The 8,124-nt window shown below is 27.6% G+C and overlaps 1 protein-coding gene across 1 annotated transcript; it reads left to right on the plus strand.

Annotated features, from left to right (window-relative positions):
• Nucleotides 1-6,799: 6,799 nt before the first annotated feature.
• LOC141651354 (uncharacterized) lies at nt 6,800-7,387 on the plus strand. Its single transcript, XM_074459071.1, has one exon. The coding sequence runs from the start codon at nt 6,800-6,802 to the stop codon at nt 7,385-7,387; it is 588 nt and encodes a 195-aa protein (XP_074315172.1).
• Nucleotides 7,388-8,124: the final 737 nt, after the last annotated feature.

The raw sequence follows: 8,124 nt of genomic DNA on the forward strand, positions 1-8,124 counted from the left end.
ATTTTTTAAATAAATTCATAATTATGATTTTTTCATTAAAATAAAATAAAATCAATACATATATATATATATAAAGCAGAAACTTTTCGAGTGATATTAGAGAGTCCAACTTTTCTAGAAATCCTAATAAGTGTAGATCTAACTTTTTGCTCTTAATAATTTATTAAAAAATTATCCTAATTAAAGTAGATTTAATAATTTATGAGAAAGTAATCATAATAGAAGTAAATCTAATAATTTATAAGAAAAATAATATTATAGAAGTGGATCTAATAATTTATCGATTATTCATTACTAAAATAATAATAGAAAAATAACTTTATAAAGAATATTTATTTTAGAAATATTTATACTGCAAAAAAAAAAATCTTATAATAAACGTATAAAAATGTGCAAATTGTATATTTTATAAACATACAATTAATCTTTGTGAGAAAAAAAAAAAAGAGATCCTAATTTCTTACAAATATTAAATATTGTCAAAATTTTAAGTTGTTCGATTTTAACTACTTAGTGAAACTCGTGTAGTAACAAAGATAATTTTATTTAAAAAAAATTTTGAATATTTAAAATATTTACAAAAGATTCGAGTTGTTCATTATATCAAACCCGTAATTGTCTTACAAAAACCTTAGGAAAAAAAACTAATTTTTATTTTAAAAAAACAATTCAGGAAAAAGTAACATGTCATAATAGGAAAAAGAAGTAAAGATTAACATTTACTTAGCATTTGGCAGAGAAAAATGTTTACAGTGACAATATTAGAAATAAACAACTTCTTCAACAATGGCATGGAATAGTTTTAACTCTGACTTTCTATAACCTATTAAATGTGTATGATTAGATTACCATTAATATTCACATAAGATTAAAAAAATTTGAGCTACCATTTTAAAAATATTAAATGAGTCTCGTATTGATTTTGTCAAATGAGCCAAAAAATTAAATACAAATGAACAAAGTCAATAATTACGATTTTATGCGGGACTAATAATCCAAGAACCGGCTAACTATGAATAAATCAGTGTACGATAAATATATAGAAAAATTGTGAGAATTATATATAATCTATTATTATATCACCGAATGTTTTATTCAAACTGGTTTCAAATTCATATCAAATCCATAATAGACGTTAAACATGTATTGAACTGCCAAATATACAAAAATTATGCGGTTACATCCATTTTTACTTTCTAAATTCCAATTCATCTATGTGTTTTTATTCACTTAATTATTTACAGCGGTTTGCGTATGACTGGTTATTAGACTTATTACTTTGTAATGTATTGATTGTATATTTAAAAGTGCAATAGTTTTCATAGTAGCTTTTCATAGTTTTTTTTGGAAAATTTCCATTTTGGTCCGTGAGGTTTGGGTTATTTCCACTGTAGTGCCCTGAGTTTTGCATAATTGCACTTTGGTGTCTTGAGGTTTCGACTACTTTCACTTTGGTAACCTGAGTTTTGAATAAAATTTCATTTTGTTGAACTAAAACATTTAATAGTCAACGTTTATGTTAATTAAATTTTAAGTAAAATAAAGTGCAAAATTGGATATTAAACTGCATACAAAATTGTATAATCAACATAATATTGCAAAAAAAAAAAATGGCTTTATGTTCAAAATATGTTTTTAGTACTCCCTCGCTCCATTCATCTTTTATATTCTCATTTCAATAAAATATTCCCCACATATATTAGAGAAGTGGGAAGATAAAAGATGAATGGAGGGAGCATAAAATACAAAATATGTTATGTATAGCCGTATAGGCCACTAAAGTGGGAAGTAGTCAAACCTCAAGGCACTAAAGTGGAATTATGCAAACGTTAGGGCACTAAAGTGAAATTAGGCCAAACCTCAGGGCAGCAAAGTGGAAATAGTCCTTTTTTTTGTTAATGGTTAACTATGAGATATTCCATATTGGTTTTGTTGAATATAAAGTACTCTTTAGTGTAATAAATTAGGTCAAACTCATATATATATATATATATATATATATATATATATTGGTTAAGAAGTGAAACGATTTTACATATATATTTAGTAATTTGAAGCAATTTTCTTAAAATTGAAACTCTTTTCTGAAAATTTGTTCATTTTATTATTATAAATAAAAAGTAGAATAAAAATGTCAGATAATGAGACTTGATTTTGTTTATAAATAACATTTCAAATAAACAAAAATGAGTTATAATTTTAATAGAATTAATCTAAAACTAATCCAGTTTAAGAGTAGTATCCTAATATCCTACTCCCTCCAATCCACACAAAACTCCTAATTTGTTTTTTAGAGGCCAAACTTTGAAAAGTTTTACCGTTAATTCACTCAAAAATATATTTCACATCTAAAAAATTAGATTTCGTATTATATATTTCACATGAAATTCAAAAGGAACAATCAGTCTTAATGGTAGATAGGCAAAAAAATTTTTTTATTGTTTAGAGATCTAACAAAAATCCTCCAAACAGGCTACATATATAATTGAGATACATGTTGTTTTACATACCACCATTCACCATTTACACTGTCGTATGCTTACAAAATGGAATATTGATAGATGTTGTATGTTAATCTAATTTGTGAATCTTATAAAACCAGTCTTAGTTATCACGTGTTCATTTTATGGAATTAAACAACATTTTTGGGAATGACGTTTTAAATTAACTAAAATCGGTGGCGGTGCGTACAACAATAAAATTAGGTAATTACATTATACAACCGTGTCTTCGGATGCTATACAACTGATATAATTAATACAAAAAAAAGTAGATTTTATGTTAAACGGACTGATGATCCATCAACAATCAACTAAATCAACTCAAAAGTTTTTTGTGTTCCGATTTTCAACATAGCTGGACTTTTTTTTTTATCAACTTAGTTGACTTCTACTACCAAACCATGACAATGTAAACCAACATTTGAATTCTTAGAACATTCAACATGCATATTTTTAAAAGATGATCCTAATGGGAGCCTCATGCATTACTATACTCGAAATTAAGAATTCTCGCTTGTCATTATGAAGTGCGGAAGAAGTGTTAAATACCGTTAAGTAAGATGTTAAGACCTATGTAAACAATATGAAGATGAATACCATAATTGAAATATTTGTTTTCTCTCCAACAAACATCATTTTTCCCTTTAAATTCATTTTATATGACTACACTTTATCTTCAACATTCATCTTTTACCCTTCTCAATTTCATCGTCAACATTCATCATTTACTATACTTAAGGGGTATAAGTGAGAATGAATAGGAAGTTAGAGGGTATAAGTGGGCTTTCCTGAAAAGTAGAGGTACAAGTGGGATTAGCCCAAAACAGAGGGGTACAAGTGGGAATTTCTCTTAATTTTATTGGAGTTCAGTATTGATTTGATTTTACGAGAAGTATATAAAGAGCAAAATACTCTCTTAATTGTAGACAGTCAAGATAAACTTATGCTTTAGGAGATCTAACATTTTCTATAAACATACTAAATATAGATAATTACGATACATGTTGCTTTACGTAACACCATTTAGTTTTACGTAGTTGTTATAGGTTAAAATAATTTGCAAAACTCATTAAGGTCTGTCTCAGTTATTAAGGGTGGTTCATTTGGTGAGTTGCACTATGTTTATGAGATAACTATTGTATTTAATTAAAACCAGTAATACCTATAACAATAATGGGAAAACTAATTACATACTCTTACTATGTTACTTGTTGTTTCACAACGGAAATTATAACTATTAAATGACAAAACTTCTATGCTAAAAGCACTAATAGTTCATTGATGGTCAACTACACCAACCACGAACTTTTGTTTATCAATGATTTAAACATTATTGAACTTCTTTTATCAACTATAGAATATATTTATACAAATGATCCTAATGGGAGCCCCGTGCATCGCACGGGCTTTTCAACTAGTTGATATTAAACTATAAAGTCTAAGTTGCTAAATTTTTCAGTAATGCAATAATTATTACTGTAGAGAATAACTTGACACATGCTTACTATTAGCTTCGTGACGAAAAAAAATCACTAAAAAAAATTCACAACTTAAATAAATTTTTTATTAGTTTTTCATTTCATTTTTTTTTCTTCATATCAAAATACAATTGAGTGAACTGATAAATATTAATGAGGTGCAAATTTAAAAAGTATATAAATCCTCCTATCCTCCTATATACTAAGATAATACAACTTCTCTAAAATTTCCCTCCAAAGTGCTCGAACTTATGTATGGAAACAAATTAGATTTTCATTTATTAAAATAATTTTCCATTTAAAATAATCTATACATAAAAACTGTATCTCCTATTATTAACTTCGTGACGAAAAAAGAATATTTTTTTAAAATAATTTGATGTAGTTAAAATATTTTCATAAAAAACACAATTCATGGAATTATTCAATTCTTTTGATTAATTTTAATATTAGTTATTTTTTATAAATATTTGTGAGATATAAATCTACAATATATAACTAATACACTAAAAATTAAAAGGTCTATATTTACCACGCATTTGCGCGGGATCTACACTAGTTATTGTTCAACTAATTAAATTTACAATCCAATATGATCACAATTCACAAAGTAGTCAAAACGTAAATTATTTAGCTCATATTTAATATAACCTCCCAAGAAAACATAAAGCAAAAGGACAAATATGTTTATATATGTCCGGAGGACTAATGAAGCAAGCAACACTCGTCGACTAGTCTTGATGACATATTAATAAGTTTGAAATGAATTCCGGAATACTCTCAACACAATTATGAGTTAAAATTTTATCTTGATGACCTATTAATAAGTTTGCCAATCAACTATTTAAAACTAATAATAATAACTTTTGTTTATGAGATGGCAAATAACCGCATTTCAATTATTTTCAAAAGTATATATTATTCATCTCTTTAGATTCTACCGTAAGCTGAATGAACAGTTGATTATTTAAAATATACAACAATCTTAAAAGTTAAATGTACTACTGTAGTAAACATATTAACATATTAGAGTACTTTTTAGATTTAGAAGATGGTATTAGTTTGTAATTGCTTGGTTATTTCATTATTCCTTTACCAAGAACTATTTATAGATCAGATATTTGAAAGGTTCCTAATGAATGCAGGTTAAATACTACTCTCTTTGGCCCTGTGCTTTTGGACTTAAAGTCACTTAATTTCAGTTCACTTCAGATCCTATAAGTTCGATTCGATTGATTCGAGATCCTATAAGTTGATTCGAGATTCTATAAGTTCGATTCGATTCGAGATCCTATAAGTTTGATTCAAATTTCGAGATCCAATAACTTGATTCGAGATCCTATAAGTTGATTGATTCGAGATCCTATAAGTTCGATTCGAGAAAAATTGAGATCCTATAAATTTAGTTGAAGAAAAAGCTATATACGGAGTATTATTTTTAAAGACCGATACAAAAATATTTGACATTAATTATTATTCGACACATACATTATTATTTTAAAAAAAATCACTCCTCTCATTAATAATTTCAGCGTCACAATAGATTTGGGCATGTTTGATAAAAAGCGAAATAAGGCCATGTATTAAGTACGAAACAACATAGTCAAAAACATTTGGCGAGGCAATGGATCCGTTGTTGAGAGTGATAGTGAAGATGGAAGTGATGAGAATTATGATAATATGGAAATAAATGGTTAGAAAAAAAGATATAATATGTGATTTATTTGTTATCGTAATGTAATCGTAGTATAATGTATGAACAAACCAATGCATATAAAGCGGAAAAATGTTATTATTTTACCTTGTGTTTTAGACTATAATTTTTTTTTATCAATGTTCTCTCTTGGCAAGTAGTAGTAATAATAATAATAATAATAATAATAATAATAATAATAATAATAATAATAATAATAATAATAATAATAATAATAATAATAATAATAATAATAATAATAATAATAATAATAATAATAATAATAATAATAATAATAATAATAATAATAATAATAATAATAATAATAATAATAATAATAATAATAATAATAATAATAATAATAATAATAATAATAATAATAATAATAATAATAATAATAATAATAATAATAATAATAATAATAATAATAATAATAATAATAATAATAATAATAATAATAATAATAATAATAATAATAATAATAATAATAATAATAATAATAATAATAATAATAATAATAATAATAATAATAATAATAATAATAATAATAATAATAATAATAATAGTTAAGTTAAATAAAATAAAATAAAGTTAAGTTCGGCTCCTATAAGTTCAGTTCAGAAAAGTTCAGATCTTATAAGTTCAGTTCAGTTCAGATCCTATAAGTTCAGTTCAGATCCTATAAGTTCAGTTCAGTTCAGATCCTATAAGTTCAGATCAGTTCAGATCTATGAACTAACTAAGGTTGTTAAAAACTTAGTTAGTTATAATAAAGTTGTTACAAGGTTGTTAGAGGTGTTGTAAGTCGGTTAGAAGTTGTTAGACTAAACCTACATAATCTTCCTATATATAAAGGAAGCCTCTCATTGTAACAAGATACAGATTTTCAATATACAAAATTCAATTCTTTCTTTTCTACTATACTCTCCCTTTCTCTCATATTCATTCTCTCAAGTTTCTTAGTATATCTTCATCATTACATCTATCAAGATGATGAAGGTTCATATGGTATCAGTTACTTAGGTTACGATCTTGATCAAATAATTTGGCTTCCGCACAAATTCAATCGTTTTTTTGCTCTTCTTTCTTTAACACAAGTTGTTCTTTTTTTCTCTCTCAATCACATCATGCCTGAATCTATTCCTACCTCTGATCAAACCTCTGATCAGTACTCGCCATTTGATGATCCGCTTTTTCTTACTCGGAATGATCAACCCAACTTGAAGCTTACTGATGTACTGTTTGATGGAACAAACTTCTTGCAGTGGCAACGAGATGTTGTCCAAGCTTTGTTGTCTAAAAACAAGTCTGGCTTCATTACTGGTGAATGTTCAATGCCTGAGAAGAATGACAAGACTTACAATCAATGGATCAGGTGTGATCTTTTGGATCTGCGATGGATTCTTCATTCAATTGTTCCAAGTCTACGTGAAAATCTTCAGTATGCAGCTTCAGCTAAGAATTTATGGTCAGAAATAGTTGAACGTTATGGTCAACTAAATGTTCTTGAGCTGTATGAGCTGAAGAAGGATCTTATCAATGCTAAGGAAGATAATATTCCATTGATTGAGTATTACAGTCGTATGAAGAATCTTTGGGAAAGCATAGATCAGATGGATCCTGTTCCAATGTGTGTCTGTGGTGTTATGTCCAAATGCACCTGTCAGCTTCTGAAGAGGATCTTGGATAGGGAGACACATGCTAAGCTCATTTAGTTGCTAATGGGGTTGAATTCCAGCTATGAGCAAGTTCAAACTACAGTTCTTTCCATGGATCCTTTGCCTTCAATCAATAGGACATTGGGTTTGTTACAAAAGATTGAAAAGCAAAAGGTCATTAATGATTCTGTTAATGAATTCTCTGTGGAATCTGCTTCTTTTGTCTCTAAAAAGAGGATCAACAATCAAAGTCTTCAAGGGCAACCTTCAAAAAGGGTTAAAGATGATGCTGCAGCTCCTGGTTCAGTTCCTGTTTGTGAGCATTGTACCAAGCCTGGTCATGTTATTGCTGATTGTCATCGTCTCAAGACTTGCACTTTTTGCAACATCAAGGGTCATATAATTGAGAGATGCTACAAGTATAGAGCTTTCAAGAAAGGGAAGGGAAAGCTTGCTGAGTCTTGTGCACCAACTGCCAACAATGTCTTGGTTTCTCATCATGATCAGGATGAAGAATATGTTGATCTTTCTCCTGTTGATAGCATTGTTCCTTTTACTCAACCAGTTCATTATCCAGGGATGCCAGCTAATGTACCTTCTGATATGGTTCAAGGCATAATCAATTCTGTTATGCAGCAGGTTTCTAAGGCATATTCTGGTGAGACTTCTTCTCTGCATTCTGCTGTCAATTTTGCAGGTATGGTTTCTGATCATATTTCCATTCCTGTTCAATCTAAGGTTCATATTACTCATTCTTGTTCATGGATAATAGACACTGGTGCTTCTGAGCATAT

The sequence above is a fragment of the Silene latifolia genome, chromosome 4 (genome assembly GCF_048544455.1).
Source record: "Silene latifolia isolate original U9 population chromosome 4, ASM4854445v1, whole genome shotgun sequence".
Taxonomy (NCBI): domain Eukaryota; kingdom Viridiplantae; phylum Streptophyta; class Magnoliopsida; order Caryophyllales; family Caryophyllaceae; genus Silene; species Silene latifolia.